The sequence below is a fragment of the Hyperolius riggenbachi genome, chromosome 12 (assembly GCF_040937935.1).
Source record: "Hyperolius riggenbachi isolate aHypRig1 chromosome 12, aHypRig1.pri, whole genome shotgun sequence".
NCBI lineage: Eukaryota > Metazoa > Chordata > Amphibia > Anura > Hyperoliidae > Hyperolius > Hyperolius riggenbachi.
In genome coordinates this window covers 215,539,535-215,558,073 of record NC_090657.1, presented here as the reverse complement: position 1 = coordinate 215,558,073, position 18,539 = coordinate 215,539,535, and the positions used below count along the sequence as shown (strand labels likewise).

At 44.5% G+C, this 18,539-nt stretch overlaps 1 protein-coding gene across 1 annotated transcript in view; it reads right to left on the bottom strand.

Moving 5' to 3' along the window:
* The window catches only part of LOC137542290 (tubulin-specific chaperone D-like), a 343,085-nt gene that overhangs the window by 250,944 nt on the left and 73,602 nt on the right, over positions 1–18,539 (bottom strand). The window contains exons 9-10 of the mRNA XM_068264095.1: positions 6,025–6,070; positions 4,579–4,711 (exon numbers count right to left, since the gene is read on the bottom strand). Of these exons, the coding sequence (XP_068120196.1) occupies positions 4,579–4,711; positions 6,025–6,070 (179 nt within the window). The remainder of the gene's footprint in view (positions 1–4,578; positions 4,712–6,024; positions 6,071–18,539) is intronic.

The following is an 18,539-nucleotide window of genomic DNA, read 5'->3' as shown; positions in this document are numbered from 1 at the left end:
GGCTGGGGTCTGAGGGCGTTCTGAGGGTGTGGGCGGGTGATTGGGTGCCCTGGGGGCAGATAGGGGTCTAATCTGATGGGTAGCAGTGACAGGTGGTGACAGGGGGTGATTGATGGGTAATTAGTGGGTGTTTAGAGGAGAGAACAGATGTAAACAGTGCACTTGGGAGGTGATCTGACGTCGGGTCTGCAGGCGATCTAATGGTGTGGGTGGGTGATCAGATTGCCCGCAAGGGGCAGGTTAGGGGCTGATTGATGGGTGGCAGTGACAGGGGGTGATTGACAGGTGATCAGGGGGGATAGATGCATACAGTACACAGGGGGGGGGGGGGGTCTGGGGAGAATCTGAGGGGTGGGGGGTGATCAGGAGTCCCCAGGGGGCAGTTTGGGAATAAAAAAAAAAATATCGTTGACAGATAGTGACAGGAAGTGATTGATGGGTGATTAGGGGGGTGATTGGGTGCAAACAGTGGTCTGGGGGGTGGGCAGGGGGGGTCTGAGGGGTGCTGTGGGCGATCAGGGGGCAGATCAGTGTGTTTGGGTGCAGACTAGGGTGGCTGCAGCCTGCCCTGGTGGTCCCTCGGACACTGGGACCACCAGGGCAGGAGGCAGCCTGTATAATACACTTTGTAAACATTACAAAGCGTATTATACGCTTCCTATGCGGCAATCGTCGGGTTAACAACGTCGCGGGTGGGCGGAGCCTATTGCCGGCGGATGCGCTCGCAAACAGTGTCCCAGGACCCGACGCCATTCTGCGTTACGTGGTCCTGGGGCTGCCACTTTGCCGCCGCCAATCTACAGTAAGCGGTCAGCAAGTGGTTAAAGGACAACTGTAGTGAGAGGGGGTAAGGAGGCTGCAATATTTATTTCCTTTTAAGCAATACCAGTTGCCTGGCTATCCTGCTGATGCTCTGCCTCTAATACTTTTAGCCACAAACCCTGAACTAGCATATAAAGAACAGGTGTTTCTGACATTGTCAGATCTGACAAGACTAGCTGCATGCTTGTTTCTGGTGTTATTCAGGTGCTATTGCGACCAAATAGATCAGCAGGGCTGCCAGGCAACTGGTATTGTAAAAATTGCAATAAATATGGCAGCCTCCATATCCTTCTCAATACATTGGCTTCATTCACTGTGCTCTGTGTACTCCTTTCTCCCTTCCCCAGTCTGTATATGGAAGCAGTATTTTTACACGCTAATGGTTTTTAGTGGTCGTAGTAAAAGTCATGTTTTAATCTCTTTTGCAAAGTTATAGATTTGTGTGTATTATATGCAGAGCCCTAAGAGGAGGGGAGGCGAAAAGAAGTATAACATAGTAAACATATTCCAAGCATATTCAACTACCTTCAGAAATGTAAAGAGGCCCTGTAGTGACACATATTAGACTGCAGTAAGTTATCCAGGATACCCACTGTTATGGTAATTTTAGCTTCAGAAACACTTCCTATATCCATTTTGCTGTATATTGGTATGAAGCCCCGCCCTCCCAGTGATGTTTAACCTAGGCTGTTTAGTTATGCGGAATTCTCAACCCCCAGAGCACTCTGGGAGACCAGGGCCCATATGCAATTCATTTTCTCTCCTGAGTTTTCTCCTAGAAGATCATTTTTCATCTTCGATTTATGATAACTTGTTAGCGCTTTGCAATGAAAAAAGTTCCAAAGTGTAGATGAAAAGGTACTACTAAAATGATTTTGAGCATTTGATTGCTTGTTGGTGGATTAAAGAGCATTTTATTGAAAATTTTGAAAATATCACTTAGGAAAAAACTCAGCTGAAAAAGTGAATTGCATATGGGCCCAGATGTTACTTTTTGTTGGTTTCTAAATGCTCAGACACAAACATTCCGCAGAGCTGCACCTGACAGGACTAAAGATGTCGCCACCAGTGATGCATTTCAGAATGTAAATCAGGGAGAGGAAAGCTTTTACAATGGCCAAACACTGACTAAATCACTTATCAAAATATTGTAAAAAAAAAATTAAGGAATTGTATTTATTATTTTCACTACAGTTCCTCTTTAGTGAGTGTGGCTTATTCCACTTGTGTAACTGATTGTATGACCAGATCTCAGCAGCGGTCAGACGACAACCTTGACAAGACATAATGGGTGCAGCTATGTGGCGGCCTCTCTATTGGGGTAAAAAGACTCGCGGAAGCCATTCGATTTACTCAATGTATTACTACACAATCACTATGCTGTCTTAGGCCCTGTCAGCGTTTGAAGAACGCGTATAAAGTCAAAGAAACGCAAGTTGAAAAACGCATGCGTTTTTCTTGCGTTCGAATGCATTTTCTATTGCGTTTTGCACGAATGTGACCCGGGGGAAAAAAAAGAATTATGGGAACCGCAGAGGGAAATGTACGCTAAAACGCAATAGTACACTTTTTTTGATATGCGTCCATAGACTTTCATTGTGTCAGTTTCTGTGCGTGACGCACAGAACTGCGTGCAGCAATGCGGATGAAAAACGTATGCGTCTCATACGCATACATATGAACGAGGCCATTAGAAAATATTAGTAGCCGTTTCTATGCGCAAAATCTTTCTGTATGCGTTCTGTAAAAACGGCTAGGAACACACATAGTCTGAACAGGGCCCCTTAGGCCTTGTTCACATTATAAATCGCCAGTGCCATCGCAAGCGCTGAACGATTTATTGAGATTTTTGAAAGTCCTTTTCCCTGTGCTTTGCGCTTAGAAAAGTGCTTTTCTAATTGCTTTTGCAGAGTGATTTGTTTTTTCACTTCCTGATGTCAGTCAGGAAGTGAACGCTTTCTCCCGGAAATGAATAAATACAATGAAATCACTTTACAAAGCGCTTTTTCAAAGTAGTTTGCGATTTCCCTATACCTTCCATTGAGCCAAAGCGCTCAGAAAATGGTACATGTAGCACGTTTGTGATTTTAATGAAATCAAAACGCTTACATGTGAACATTCTCATAGGGAATCATTGCACAAGCGCTTTGGGGCGATTTCTAATACTGTGAACAAGCTCTGGCCTGGAACCTACTAGGAATCTCTGCATCTCTTTAAAATCACAGCAGCAGGGTGTACAGTGACTCCTAGTGCGATTGCGTTTCCCGACGCTTGGAAGCACTATACAGTAAACTGTACAGCACTTCCGATTAGCGATTTTTGTTTTTTGTTTAAATAAACTTTATTATACTCACAAGGTGTCCATCTTCCATCCATATTCTTGCCCCCTAAAGGAGGAGGTCATAAGTGCTTCTCTAGGACCAATCAGAGAAGCGCCTGTGACCTCTTCATATAGAGGCGGGGCTACGGACAGAAGCAGGAAATCCAGATAACTGGTGAGTATAACAAAGTTTATTTAAATTGTAATCGCTTTTCAAATCGCTTTTGCAGCGCTTATATACTTAGCATTGAGCACAAACATGCTCAAAATGTTGCATGTCCTGCCTAATCGCAATCGCACTAGTGGGTCCCCCACCACTCACTTTCATTAGCAAAGCGTTTTTAGTGAATCATTATTTTCTTGTCATTGTCGGTGAATGGGATCAGCACCGAGATGGGGAGAAACACTGAAACTGTGGGCACGACCACCTGCATTGCATTGTGTGAAAGGCCTGGACCTTTTTCTGCATCACTCATCACGGCTCTAGTATCTCCATCCCATCCCTCAGCTGCAGTGCTGTCTGCCATGAAGTCAGGAGAAGATTCCAGTCAGCTCGGTATAGAGAATCATGGCGTGTAAGCCAAATGAAGTCTCCTCATGTTCATAAGTTAAAGTGAACTGTTTGGATTCATTGAATGAGCCACATACGCAGATTCCCACAACACTCTGGCTTCAAAAGCACTTCCAAATGTGGTGGGAAATTCACTGCCTCTAAAGCATGGCTAGTATTTTGTATGTGGACTTTGTCACATCTACAGCTTATATAACGAGCTTATATAACCCTCTCCATGGCCAGCAGGTCCAACAACTTTTATTAAGTACTCTGAGCTAACGCAAAATCTCAGCAGGGGTAAACTGAAGAGAAAAGATATCTGGGAACATTCAATTGGGCAGAGGAACAGGTGAAGGACCTATCTACAATTATCTGAGGTCTATCAGTGTGGGAGATCTCTGATCAGATTTCTGGGCTGAGGAGGTCTGCGGGGAGAGGGGCTGAATTCTGTAGCTTATGGCCACTCTTTTCAGCATAGTAAAAAGCTGGAAAATAGAGAGTGTGGGAACCATAATGATAAGAACTTGGTGCAGGTTTTACGGGTGGGTGTCTTCCACACCTTCTGACGGCATGGTGTCCTTTTTGAGCTGCCAGAGGGCCGCTGTACACAATGATGGCCCCTACAGCAGGGTTTATGATAAGTTGTCGGGCCTGTTTAACCAAGACACTACTTCTATTGTTAGACTGATCATACATCAAGGTGGTGGCTGTTCTCAGGGTTCTTCAGTCATCTGTGTGCAAAAACCTAAAACAACAAACTATGAAATGTCTAGTCTAGGCTTTTCATGGCCTTGCTTGCAATTCTGACCAGACTGCACCAGTAAAGGAACATCAAAAAGATAAAATGGCTGACCAGTTAGCAAGCAGTCAGACGATCACACACCTCCACTTTGCCACCTTGGTCTTCAGGAAAGTGAGTCCGAGACGCTGGACGAGTTTCACTCCCAGCTTGCGGAGGATATTGACGTTGCTATTGTACAGCTTGCAATTATCAATAGCGGCCAAGATAGTGGAAGCTGCAAAGAGGAGAGAGAATGGAAGGTGGTAACCATAGATTACATTTTCATAGATGATGCATTAAGGACTACACCATGAATGTAATACAATTGGTGGGAAACAGAATAAATGGTCTTCTGACCAGTCAGATTCTTTCCCAGAAATAAACTGGCTTGCCAGCACATCTTTAGACAGCTTAAAGCAGGAGGATCAGCCATACTATGCAAGGGGAAAAAACACATATATAAGTAGATAGATACTTGTCCTACTTACATAACGCATGTATTGTACTGTCCACGTTTTGATTTCAGTGAATTTTATATAGTAAATTAAGAGAATTCTGTTCCTGGTGTCTTTTGCCCACAGCTGAGGCTGAATACTGATGTAGTTTGTTCCCTTAACTTTTTTTTCTTTTCTCCTCCAATCGCTGAGTCACCTCAGCCTTGCTTGTAAACACAAGTGAGCAGAGGATTATGTTTCAGCTAGGCAGGGAAATAAAGGGAAGAGGAGGAATATATCATAGATAAATAGAACCCCCAGCATGCAACTGTTTGGCAATGGCACTTAAAGGGCCAGTATATGATAACTCCAAACTATAACAGCAGAAAAAGTTTTGAAAGTTTTGAATGCAGGATTAGCATCTTTATTACTTAATACACTCAGACGAGTTGTTGAAATTTGATTTTAATTGCGACAAACCTGCTTTAAAAGATACATATGGGATATATATAAAAAATATACATAAAATATATATATTAAAAAAAAAAAATCAGATACATGTACCTGGGGTTTCCTCCAGCCCCTAAGTGTCCCTTGCCGCAGCTTCACTCCAAGCTAATCTCCCGGGTTCCCCTCTGTAGCAGCCACTGACCCGGTCAGGTAGGCGACCATTGTGCCTTCACAGAACGCTCCTGGCCAAAGAAGCGCAACCATAAGCGACACGCCGACGCACTCATGCATGCGCAGTGGCTGCTGACCTGACCGGGTCAGCAGCTGCTACGGAGGAGATCCCGGGAGGTTCGGCTTGGAATGGAGCTGCGGCGAGGGACACGCAGCCTTCCAGGGGAGGAGGAAGTCCCAGGTAAGTACCGTACATTTGTTTTGATTTATTGTTCAGGCCTGCTGCAGAACCCAATGGTGGAAGATGAGGTCATTATCTGCAGTGATTATTCTACTCCAGTGTGACCACCAGACTTTCTCTAAAGGTACAGCATGAAATCTAACCAGCAGATGTGGTACAATATCACGATTCCATACAATATAGGGCTGGATCAGACCCCTCCGCTATCTGTCGAGGCACAGTTGGAACATAGGCGGCTGTAAAGGTTCTTACCATATGGCAGGCAGTCCTCTCGCTTCCCATGCTTCAGGAGCTGAGCCTGCCAACAGAAAAACACAAAAAAGGACGTAAAACAATGAAACAAAAAGACCCCCGTAAAAGTACACAAAAACATAGCTAAAAGTGTTTGAAATTGATGGAGCTATTTCCAGACTTTTACACATAAGAGGATGAGAGAAAACTCTACATTCTACTAGGAGAAGAGGAATCCACAGTGACAATCGCTGCACACTATGTCACAGCATGTCACAGACTGAGAGGAGGAATACACAGTGACAATCGCTGAACACTGTCGCAGCATGCCACAGACTGAGAGGACAAGAAAAAACACATTTATTCCTTGCTGACTCAAAGCAACAGAGCTGCAGCCAGTAGGGGGTGCTTTATATGCAGTAACAGTGTTAGGGAGTCTTGCCCAAGGACTCTTTAGGCTGGGTTCACATATGACATATCATGAAAGGCTGCATTTTATGTCAAGTTTTAGGTAAATGTGTGTGTTTTTTTCTGAGTTTTTAATGCATTGATGAGTTTTTCAAGCATTTTGCGTGCATTTTAATGCATTTGCGGGTCGCATTTTTCAATTGCGTTTTATGCAAATCCCTAGGAAGACAACAGGAAGCGAAAATGCATCACTAAATTTTTAAAGCAAAAACGCATATAAAAACACATGGAAAACGGATAAAACATGCATACCATTGCGTTCCCATTGACTTTCATTATGTGCATTTTGGCAGCCATCCTGCATAATATGCAACAGAACCAGCGTTTTGTAAAACGCATGTGTTTTTTATATGCGTTTTTTTCCTGCGGCCCATAGACTTCCATTAGCAGCAAAAACGCAGCGTTCTACGTGACGCTAGCATTTCTGCTATGTGTGCACCTAGCCTTACTGAATAGGCTGGCTTACTGAACAGGAGGAGCCGAGATTTGAACCTAGGTCTCCTGTGTCAGAGGCAGAGCACCTCATCAGTACACTATCCAGCCACTAGAAAGGATGCGCACAACACTGCAATCCACTGTGTCCATCCACTCCCATCAGAGTCTGAGGTGGATATGTCATAGATAGCACTGCTTTTACTGACATGTCCATGTTCCGTGTAGTGTCCAAAAAAGTCATGCAGAACAGAACATTGCATTCCGCCGTCTAAGCGCACACAATAGATGCAGACACAATGCACATGTGTAAATGGATCTAATGCTAGGTACATAAGTTCTTTCTTCAGTACAGGTAGTCCTGGAGAGCCGGTGGCCTGGAGAGCCGGTGAGACGCTGATACCTCGAGGGGAATAAAGTCTTTTATATGCGCAATTTTTATGAAGATTCATGTGAGTGCACTACTTTTTAATGCTGATCTTAATAAACGGAATAATGCTAGATCGAGCATTGTTTGAGTCCTAGGATTTTATTGCTGGAGACGGAGGTTTCTATACATATGCTATCTTGCTGGTCTGTGAGGGGTCTGGTGAGAGGCTTATTTCCTAAGTGGTGCAGGCACGCTGGGTGACAGTGTGGTAAAGCGGGGAGCACTGGTGGAATCTAGATGCCCGACTGCTGTAGCAATATTACACTACTATCATTTTATTTCTCCATATATATATATATATGAGCACAAGAGGAGCCCCAGAGGAGAGCAAAGGAGATAACTGGCTGGGCCAAAAGCGTGTTTTGCTGATCTTGATTGATTAGCTGATCGTTCTGGTGAGCGTATATTGTAAATTTCATTGAAGTACTGTATGAAGATTATCTCCCAACTGTTAATGGAATTATGGACTACCTGTACTGACGAAAGAACTTGTTATGTATTAGGAACACTAAAGGAGAGACATTTTGGTTTTAGTTGTTGAGCGCTCTGCTGTTCCATATAGATATTGTATTCAGAGTGTAACACACACTCCTTTTGCTCAGCGATCCAACAAAACATTTTTTGCTTAGTGATCTAGCAGATATTTGAAAAGGTTGAGAAGTGAGGAGCACATAATATTCTGTTATAATAATGCTAGGTACACACCATACAATTTTGGGGCAGATTTACCTGCCAGATCGATTATTTCCAACATGTCCGATCTGAAATTCGATTGATTTTCTGATTGGATTTTTCGATTGATTTCCATAGAAGGGAACAGAAATCTATCAAAAAATCGATCCGTAGATAGTTCGAAATTCAGATTGGACATGTTGGAAATAATCTAACTGGCAGGTAAATCTGCCAGAAAATTGTACGGTGTGTACCTAGCATAAGGGATACAGAATAATTAAAGCGGACCTGAACTCAGAACTTCCACTCTGCTCTAAAAGATAAGCAGCAGCACAATAACATTTAAAGAAAAATGTTTCTTTGTTACATCCAATACAAATCCTGCAATAAATCTGCAGTGTTTCTAGTTCCTGCTTTCATGGAAGCAGACATACTGTATAGTTAACATCCTGTGCTTTCAAATTACCTTATCTGCCATGGCAGTCAGGAGACACAGGGGAGAAATCAAATTACAACTGTAATTAGTCACAGATTCAGGGGAATTAGACAGGATAAGCTGTCTAAATACATACAGGGTGGATTTCTCTAGGTTTTCCTTCTGTCCTGTGCCAGAGTTCAGGTCCAGTTTAACATGGTATTTGTTGACCTGTCCATTGTGGATAACCCAGGCTTAATTGTGTATGACAGAAGCTTCCTGTTACGTATATTTTCAGCGTGATGGTTTAGATAAGTCGGTCACACAGCGTGACAAGGCCAGAGTGGTCTCCTCTGGGCCACCGTACTCCCTATCAGTACAGCTGTTATGCCAGTGACATAAGAGGTGATGTTATTCCATAATGGCATGATTCAGCACAGGCAGACGTAACCTCAGCTCCATCGCTGCGCTCATTATTAGCATACCAGCGCCGGGACGCTCGCAGCATTCCTCTGTAATTCAACGTAAGGGGTAGAGCTGACCTAATTTGCTCTGAGACATAACCTGGCCTGATGCCACTTTCTTACTGTTCATAAAACTTACTGTATGTTTGCTGCATTCCTGATATCCATGGAGACAAGGAAAAGCCCCAGAATTCCCCAGGCATTCATCATGTGACCAAGAGGTGAATAACTACTGTCTACTAAAACAATGCCTACCGACCACACTCAAATCATTTCCAGCTGATGCAGGATTATGCAAATATCCAATGTGTTATACAGCTTGAAATGGACCAATCAGATCACACCTCGGGGTTATTCAAATCATCAATTTTTAAGCTGCATATATTTGCATACAAAATCCCCACAATCCTGCATCAACTCAGAATTATTTCACCATCTCCAATTTAATGGTATTTAACCACTTGAACACTGAGGAGTTTTTACCGCTTTAGGACCAGAGCAATTTTAACCTGTCAGCACTCCTCCCATTCTTTTGCCAATAACTTAATCACAACTAATCACAACGAAATGATCTATATCTTGTTTTTTTGCCACTAATTATGCTTTCTTTGGGAGGTACATTATGCTAAGAATTTTATTCTATCAGAACCAGCGTTGTTGCACCAATGGGTTTGGCGTGCAGAGACCACCCCTGGAGTCACAGGGAATCCACAGCAATCATCAAAGGTCCGCACCATCCAATTTTCAAGTTTCAAGTTTCTTTATTTATAGCTCTTATAAAAAGACATGATTAAAAGCAAATCTGCATGATGATGACGCACAGGCGTTTCGATACTTCTTTCTCAAATCATTGCAGCATCTGACAATACATTACACACCACACACATCTTATATAGGTCTCAAGTGGACCTGATGGAAGACTTACAATTTGCATATTCATGAGTGAACTCTACCATAGGCTGTAAACACTATCTTTAGATTTTCACAAACAAATCATTAGGCACAATTAAAAACCCAATTTCGCTCTTTAATTCACATTTCAAACATTTAAAACCACTCTCCAATGTCTTATTTGCTGTTTTTAGCTCCTCGGGAGAAAAAATTATCATATTGTGGGACACTCAACCAATCACCAGTACGCCTACAACGTCCGCCTAAGACTACATAAATACGCAATAAAATACGCATGTACGCGTACGTCATAGCCAATCATAATCATGCCTACAACGTCCGCATAAAGACTGTTGACGCGTCGCATGCGTACATATGTACGCGTACAGTCAAGACAAGCGTAAAAACGTCCGCAAAGCGACATTTAACGCGTAAAAAACGCGAGAAAAACGCGCAAAAATGCAAAGGAACACACAAAAAACGCGAAAAAAACGCGTAATCAAAACCGTAAAGTTCCAAAAAACGGCACATTGATTGAAAAATGTCTCCACACATGACAACCATCTCCCAACTAAACCTCCATCTATTCAACTCAAGATACGTTATATAATAAGTTTACAAATATCGTATTCACGATTTAACCCCTTGCGTATTGCGTATTTATGTAGTCTTAGGCGGACGTTGTAGGCGTACTGGTGATTGGTTGAGTGTCCCACAATATGATAATTTTTTCTCCCGAGGAGCTAAAAACAGCAAATAAGACATTGGAGAGTGGTTTTAAATGTTTGAAATGTGAATTAAAGAGCGAAATTGGGTTTTTAATTGTGCCTAATGATTTGTTTGTGAAAATCTAAAGATAGTGTTTACAGCCTATGGACGGTAGAGATCACTCATGAATATGCAAATTGTAAGTCTTCCATCAGGTCCACTTGAGACCTATATAAGATGTGTGTGGTGTGTAATGTATTGTCAGATGCTGCAATGATTTGAGAAAGAAGTATCGAAACGCCTGTGCGTCATCATCATGCAGATTTGCTTTTAATCATGTCTTTTTATAAGAGCTATAAATAAAGAAACTTGAAACTTGAAAATTGGATGGTGCGGACCTTTGAAGAATTTTATTCTAAACGCATTTTAATTGGAATAATAAGGAAAAAAAATGGAAAAAAATAATTTCTTAATTTTCGGCCATTATAGTGTTAAAATAAAACGTTCTACTGTAGATAAAACCCACACATTTTATCTGCACTTTTGTCCCGATTATTGGAACGTTTAAAATATTTCCCTAGTACAATGTATGGTGCCAACATTTTATTTGGAAATAAAGGTGCATTTTTTCAGTTTGCGTCCATCACTAATTACAAGCCTGTAAATTAAAAAACAACAGCAATATACCCTCTTGACATACCTATATAAAAAAAAGTTCACTCCCTAAGGTAACTATTTATGTATTTTATTTTTATGTAAAAAAAAAAATTTCCCTATACAAAAAAAATGTTTGGGTACTATGGGAGAGTGTGGGAGGGAAATAGATAATTTTAGATGGTAAGTGTTGGCATTTTTATTTAACCACTTGAGGACCAGGGGATTTTTCCCTGCGCTGTGCTGGGTGGGCTCTTCAGCCCCCAGCACAGATCGTGTTGCAGGCAGGGCGATCAGACTCCCCCCCCCCCTTTTTTTCCCCACTGGGGGGGGGGGGGGATGTCCTGCTCGGGGGGGTCTGATTGCCTCTGCCTGTTTGTGCCTTGTATGGGGGGGGGGGGTGTCCTCAAAGCCCCCCTCCGCAGCGATATTCTGCCTCCCTCTCTTTCCCTCCCTCCCCTTCTCTGTACGAGCGGTACAGGACGGCGATCCGTCCTGTACCGCCTCTGATAGGCTTCAGCCTATCAGATGCTGGCGATCCCCGGCCAATCAGAGGCCGAGGATCGCCTTTTTTTTTTCTTTTTTTTTATTACTAATTATACTAACCCCCAATTTAGCCCTTTTTTTTATAGCGGAGCCAAGGCGGTACTTTTCCACCCAGCCTCACCGGAAGGAGAAATGCCAGGTAAAAGTCCACAAGGAACCCTGGTGGCTGAGAAAGCCTGGATAGCCCATCAGAGGAATGTTTTTGAACCATGAGCACAAGCAGTGGTGAGGAACAATGGTTCCCACGCACCAGCATAAACTTAAAGGCTCATACACACGGGGTACGGCCGTCGCCGCAACCACGTGGCACGCGCGTGTTGCGGCGACGGTTCGTCCGTGTGTATGACGCGCGCGCCCCGAACCGTCGCCCGTCGGAGCTGTCGCCAGGCGATTGACATGTTCAATCGCCGGCTACAGTCGTCGCCGCAACCTCGCCGGAACTGTCGCTAGCCCCGCATGTGTATGCGGGCTAGCGACAGCTACCCACACACACCACACGGAGCTTCCGGCGGGGGGGAGGAAACTCGGCGACAGCTTCCGCCGCATCGCTAATCCCTCTGCTGCCGTGTGGATGCAGAGGGATTTGGCGACGAGCTGTCGCCGAACTGCCGCCGAACTGTCGCGCATACGCTCCCGTGTGCGGCGACAGCTACAATTGTACCCCCGTGGGTACTTAGCTTAAGCTCCGTGTGGTGTGTGTGGGTAGCTGTCGCTAGCCCGCATACACATGCGGGGCTAGCGACAGTTCCGGCGAGGTTGCGGCGACGACTGTAGCCGGCGATTGAACATGTCAATCGCCTGGCGACAGCTCCGACGGGCGACGGTTCGGGGCGCGCGCGTCATACACACGGACGAACCGTCGCCGCAACACGCGCATGCCACGTGGTTGCGGCGACGGCCGTACCCCGTGTGTATGAGCCTTTACACAGCTACAGACAGGTGCCCCACTGGGCTATCTATGGACACCTAGAGATGATCACTGCAGAGAACCTGTTTAATTCCCGCTAATTACAAGAAAACACAGGTCTATGTTTAGCCTGTAATTAGACATCAGTTGTCAGCCCACCTCTCTAATGATCCCGAGGACTCCCCATCTACCCTGACTAATGATCAAACACTTCCTCCAAGGTGACTGCGGCTGAGTAAGGCCTTTCTACAGGAAGAAGAGCTGTGCTCAGTATTTCCATAAAGCAGGAAACTTCACCAGGAAGAGAAACTGATGACAAATACTGAACATACTGCACTCCGACTGATGGTGCCCCAAATACCAGCCTGGCACAATACACACGGCATCCTCAGGCTACACACCTGCTCCAACCAACCAAAGCTGCCAAAATCCACAACAAAAACCAACATGTGGTGTGAGCAGAATTATAGCTCTAACTATAACAGAAATTATTATTATTCATTATATTGTGCAAACGCTTTCAAGGGCACTGCACAAGCTATTGTAGATCATATACAGGATCTCAACTATCAACCCAGTGACCAACTCTGTGCAAAGGACTGCTGGGTACCTAACACTCCAAGTTCACCCACTACTATGTGCGCATGCTCCCGCCTTGCACTGTTGCTGTGTGCACTCCCCTTCTCCCTGCACAAAGCAATCATCATCCAATCTGCTGCTTTTCAACCTCTATCATGTGCCTATCCGCTTCTGCCAACTAACCAATCATTGGGGGACAAGAGATCATCCTGCCTGACTTAACATAGACTGTCAGAGGAGAGACTGAAAACAAAGATAGCAGCAACCACATGAACTAATATTATTTAGTATTTATGTAGCACTGAAATTTTCCCAGAGCTGTACAGAGTATATTGTCTTGTCACTTAGCCGTCCCTCAGAGGAGCTCACAATCTAATCCCTACCATAGTCATATGTCTATGTATCGTGTAGTGTATGTCTTGTAGTCTACAGCCAATTTAGGGGGAAGCCAATTAACTTTGTAAAGATGGCCCTGCCTAGGAGAAATCATGGAGAAGCATGTGATCAGTTTGATCAGCTGACAGATTTGTAAGGCTCTGATTTTCTGGTCCTGATCAGGTGTTAAAACAGGAAGTCATCACAGCAAATCAGAACCGTACATATCTATCAGTTGATCAAACTGATCACATGCTTCTCCATGAAGCATGGAGGGCCATCTCTACTTATTTGTAGGTTTGCAAGATGTGGGAGGAAACCGGGTTGCCCAGAGGAAGCCCACACAGACATGGGGAGAACATACAAACTACTTGCAGATAGCGCCCTGGTTGTGATTCAAACCAGGAACCCAGCGTTGCAAGGTGAGAGTGCGAACCACTTCGTCACCATGAATACATGAGATACAGCATGGGACCAGAAGAAACATAGGTAAGGAACAGTTTCTCTGGGGCTTATCATCTGTTAAGGTGCCCATACACTCGTCAGATTGGCAGCAGATAGATAAGAAATGCATCTGATGATCTATCTGATGCGTTTTTAGAACATTTTTTACCAGGATAGAATTCCAATAGATTTCAGTTTGAAATCTATTGAAATTCGATCTGATGGCATTTTTTTGCCATCAGATTTCCATTAAGGCCAATGCAAACTGATAAGCAATCTCATCAGATCGACCTAAATTTTCCACCATTCCAGTTCGATGGAAATCCATCGAAATTGGCCATCGATCGGCCAACCGATTTGCAATCGATGGATCGATCGGGAGAGTGTATGGGCCCCTTTACTGAGGTCTGTTACTGTGGTGTGCCACGGACCTCGGGTCTGATGTTGGGGGTCTGGTATGCTACCAAGTCAGTGACTGCAATGCTGGGTACACGTTGCGATTTGTGGGATCGATTCGATTATTTCCAACATGTTCGATCGTGTTTCGATGGATACAGCCGTCGATTTTGCATATTAAGTATCACGCAAATCGCGCGGGAAATCTCAACGTGTGTACCCAGCATAATGACTAGTACACACCATACTATTTTCTGTAAGCTTTTCTGTAGATTTACCTGTCCGATAGATAATTTCTAACCATCTATCTGCCTAGCAATTAAGTATTGTTCTACTCAGCAGGAGATAACCGGAAGACAATGCACCAGAGATAATGACCAGTCTCTACCAGTACTTTACAGAAAATAATCTAATTACAGAAAATCAGAAAACAGAGCGATCTACACAGTCAAAACAAAATCATCTACACAGAGCGATCCGGCGGCTCGATTAGCCGCCGGATCGCCTCTTCCGCATCCCCGCGCGTACCCGCCGCGTACCCACTCGCCCGCGCGTCGAATTCTATCAGCCCTCGTCCCTGCCGACGCCGCTCATCTTCTGCTCGATTCCCTGCCATTGTCTCCTCGTGGGGAACGAGCAGGGAATCGGCGGAGGGGAGATCCGTCCTATCGGATTTTATCAATCGAGCCGCATCAGCGGCTCAATTGACAAGCCAAATCACAGCCGGATCGCTACGTGTAGACGTAGCTTTAAGGTAGCCATACACTGGTCGATTTGCCATCAGATTCGACCAACAGATAGATCCCTCTCTGATCGAATCTGATCACAGAGGGATCGTATGGCTGCCTTTACTGCAAACAGATTGTGAATCGATTTCAGCATGAAACCGATCACAATCTGTGGAGCTGCCACCGCCGCCTGCCCGCCAGCTATACATTACCTGATCTGGCCGGCGCGACTCCCCCGGTCTCCGCTGTCTTCTTCTGCACGCTGGTCTCCGGTCCAGCTAGGTTGCTTCACTGAACTTCCTGTCTAGGCAAAGTTTAAACAGTAGTGGGCACTCTACTGTTTAAACTTCCTGCCGGGACAGGAAGTTCAAGGAGGCTGCAGCCCTGGAGCGGAGAAGAAGACAGCGGAGACCGGGGGAGTTGTGCCGGCCGGAACAGGTAATGTATCTCCACTGTATTGCTTCGGTCGTCAGGCATTCGAATGCCGCCGACGCACTCCAGACCCACCGGTGATCGAGAAAAATCTTCTGCACGGACGTATCGATGGGAATCGACGGGAAAGATTGATTTCGGACGGAAATCGATCGTTCTGTCAGTGTTTGCACAACGATTTCACTGCAGATTCGATCACAGTGATATTGTTATTTGGAGGAGGACATACTGCCCAAGTATGTTATTAGGAGGTAGGGATGGTGAATGAGAAGCAAAAAAATTTGAGTTGATGCTAGATTATGCAAATTTTGCATGTAAATTTAAACAACTTAAAATTGGCTGTATCAAATCCTGCCAAGGCAAAAATTGGTCGATTTGAAACCTAAAAAAAAATATTGCACAATCCTGCATCAACTCGGAACAAGTTCACTGGCCTTTCTAGTGCAGGGGTGTCAAACTCATATACAAAGCGGGCCAAAGTTGTACGGGCCAAGCTCAATGTCTACTGGCCACCTTCCTCCCTCAAAGTTCGCAGGTGTCTAGTGGCCCTACCCTATACGGTTCCCTCTTTAGTGCTTCCCCCACATATGGCTCCCCTGGTGTTCCAGGGCTTCACCTCCAATATAGCTTCCCTGGTGGCCTAGAGTGGGCCAAACATAATGCAAAGTGGGGAAACCACTTGAGGGCCAAATTCAACAGCTCTGAGGGCCACATTTGGCCCGCGGGCCGGAGTTTGTCATGTATGCTCTAGTGAATGGATAGGCTGTGTTCTCATGTATAGGTGGTGTTAGTTATGTCACTGGTCTCTAGTGATTGGATAGGCTGCGTTCTCATGTATATGAGGAGTCAGTGATGTCAATGGTCTCTAGTGATTGGATAGGCTGTGTTCTCATGTATATGAGGTGTCAGTGATGTCACTGGTCTCTAGTGATTGGATAGGCTGTGTTCTCATGTATATGAGGTGTCAGTGATGTCACTGGTCTCTAGTGATTGGATAGGCTGCATTCTCATGTATATGAGGTGTCAGGGATGTCACTGGTCTCTAGTGATTGGATAGGCTGCGTTCTCATGTATATGAGGTGTCAGTGATGTCACTGGTCTCTAGTGATTGGATAGGCTGTGTTCTCATGTATATGAGGAGTCAGTGATGTCACTGGTCTCTAGTGATTGGATAGGCTGTGTTCTCATGTATATGAGGAGTCAGTGATGTCACTGGTCTCTAGTGATTGGATAGGCTGTGTTCTCATGTATATGAGGAGTCAGTGATGTCACTGGTCTCTAGTGATTGGATAGGCTGCATTCTCCTGTGTATGAGGTGTCAGTGATGTCACTGGTCTCTAGTGATTGGATAGGCTGTGTTCTCATGTATATGAGGAGTCAGTGATGTCACTGGTCTCTAGTGATTGGATAGGCTGTGTTCTCATGTATATGAGGTATCAGTGATGTCACTGGTCTCTAGTGATTGGATAGGCTGCGTTCTCATGTATATGAGGCGTCAGTGATGTCACTGGTCTCTAGTGATTGGATAGGCTGTGTTCTCATGTATATGAGGAGTCAGTGATATCACTGGTCTCTAGTGATTGGATAGGCTGTGTTCTCATGTATATGAGGAGTCAGTGATGTCACTGGTCTCTAGTGATTGGATAGGCTGCGTTCTCATGTATATGAGGTGTCAGTGATGTCACTGGTCTCTAGTGATTGGATAGGCTGTGTTCTCATGTATATGAGGTGTCAGTGATGTCACTGGTCTCTAGTGATTGGATAGGCTGTGTTCTCATGTATATGAGGTGTCAGTGATGTCACTGGTCTCTAGTAATTGGATAGGCTGTGTTCTCCTGCATAGGTGTCATTGATGTCACTGGTCTCTGGTGTCCCAAGATCCCCTCTGTTTTTTATGACTACCTCGCCAGGTTGGGAACGTCTGCGCCAGAGCTGCTGTCAATCACACACACATAGTCTGGAGTGTACTGTGCAGGCGCAGTAGTTCTGCGCTAGCGCAGAACACTCTAGACCACGTGGACTTGATTGACATTGGATCTTGCACAAGCACAGAAGATTCTGAAGTGGTGATGTCGTCATCGCGAACGGACGGCATCCCGGGACACCGGCCGGGAGCAGTACTGCGGTGAGGGACAGATCAGCTGATAGTCTGGAGGAAGCCCCGGTTAAGTCGATGTAATTTTTTTTGCAGTTTAGAAGTTTCCTTTAAATCATCAGGAATACAGATGAATACATAATTAGCAACCTTTGTTATCAAAGCAAAGCACTAATATGAATCTAAGTTCAGGCCGTATCTATCTATGTTACCCAACGAGAAACTACAGCATAAACAGAAAGTGACGTGAAGATGGAGGAAAGTTGAAGTGAAGAAACCCCAGAAACTAGGAGTAGCTGTTCTATATAGCTGTTAAATACCCAGCTTACCAAAGGTGTACCGCTTAAAATCTCAGAATTGTAAAATCTAAAAAAAAAACTCTCCAAATGTATAACACATGTAGAAAAAACAACAAAAATTCCATACAAATGGTACTTAACCCCCAGACTCATGGCTTTATTTTCAGATCAGCAATCCCCACTATGTTGGAGGGGCTGCTCTAACACCGGCACTCTCTTCACATATTATGGGAATGCCCTACCCTCGCCCCTATCTGGCATTTACTCTCAGAGATTATATCAATATGGCTGAAGACTACATACACAATCACCCCAGAAATGGGGTCTTGTTTTTTTTTTTAGTAGGCCTAGAAAAGATCCCTCAATCTTATAAACATAAAATAGCCCACCTAATCTGTACACCAGACAACTTATTTTATCTAATTGGGGCTCATATAGCCTCCCATCTTTTTCCCAAATCCGCATCTTAGTAGACTTTAATCTACACATGGAGAGACTCCTTAGCATGAGAACACATCCAAGTTTACCCACCAACCACCTACAAATCAACTGGGTAGATATAGACTCTGTAATAACAATTCCATCTACACTTCAATAATCT